This window comes from Zerene cesonia, chromosome 11, assembly GCF_012273895.1.
Source record: "Zerene cesonia ecotype Mississippi chromosome 11, Zerene_cesonia_1.1, whole genome shotgun sequence".
NCBI classification, from domain to species: domain Eukaryota; kingdom Metazoa; phylum Arthropoda; class Insecta; order Lepidoptera; family Pieridae; genus Zerene; species Zerene cesonia.
In genome coordinates this window covers 1,283,212-1,283,622 of record NC_052112.1, presented here as the reverse complement: position 1 = coordinate 1,283,622, position 411 = coordinate 1,283,212, and the positions used below count along the sequence as shown (strand labels likewise).

At 44.8% G+C, this 411-nt stretch overlaps 1 protein-coding gene across 1 annotated transcript in view; it reads right to left on the bottom strand.

Annotated features, from left to right (window-relative positions):
• LOC119830495 (receptor-mediated endocytosis protein 6 homolog) overlaps positions 1-411 on the bottom strand; it is a 28,686-nt gene that overhangs the window by 18,941 nt on the left and 9,334 nt on the right. The window contains exon 9 of the mRNA XM_038353539.1: positions 215-408. Coding sequence (XP_038209467.1) covers positions 215-408 — 194 coding nt within the window. The remainder of the gene's footprint in view (positions 1-214; positions 409-411) is intronic.

Sequence of the window (411 nt, the reverse complement as noted above, 5' to 3'; positions counted from 1 at the left end):
GACAGATTCGAAATTCAAATGTAATATTTTTTTATAATTAAGTGTAACAGTATTTATGGCCAGACTAAGTATACTAAAAAAAAAATAGTATGTTAAAGGAAGCTATTAAACTTTAGCGGAGAGAGAGCCGTTACAAGTATGAAAAGTAATCCAAAACATAATTATTTAATGACACACATTATATTCCACTTTCAGTCATTTAGTCCATTTTTACAACAACTTATAGTTACTATAGTCACGACCATAAACATCGTTCCCACCAGGGACAGCACCTCCTCCTCCAGCCTGGAGACATCGGACGCGGACGGCGAGAGCGGCGATGGCTGCGCACGTCTCGCGGCGCTGCTGCACACTCTCGAGCCCAACTACCGCGCGCGCCTGCACGACCTGCTGCGCCAGCTCGCCGGCCTG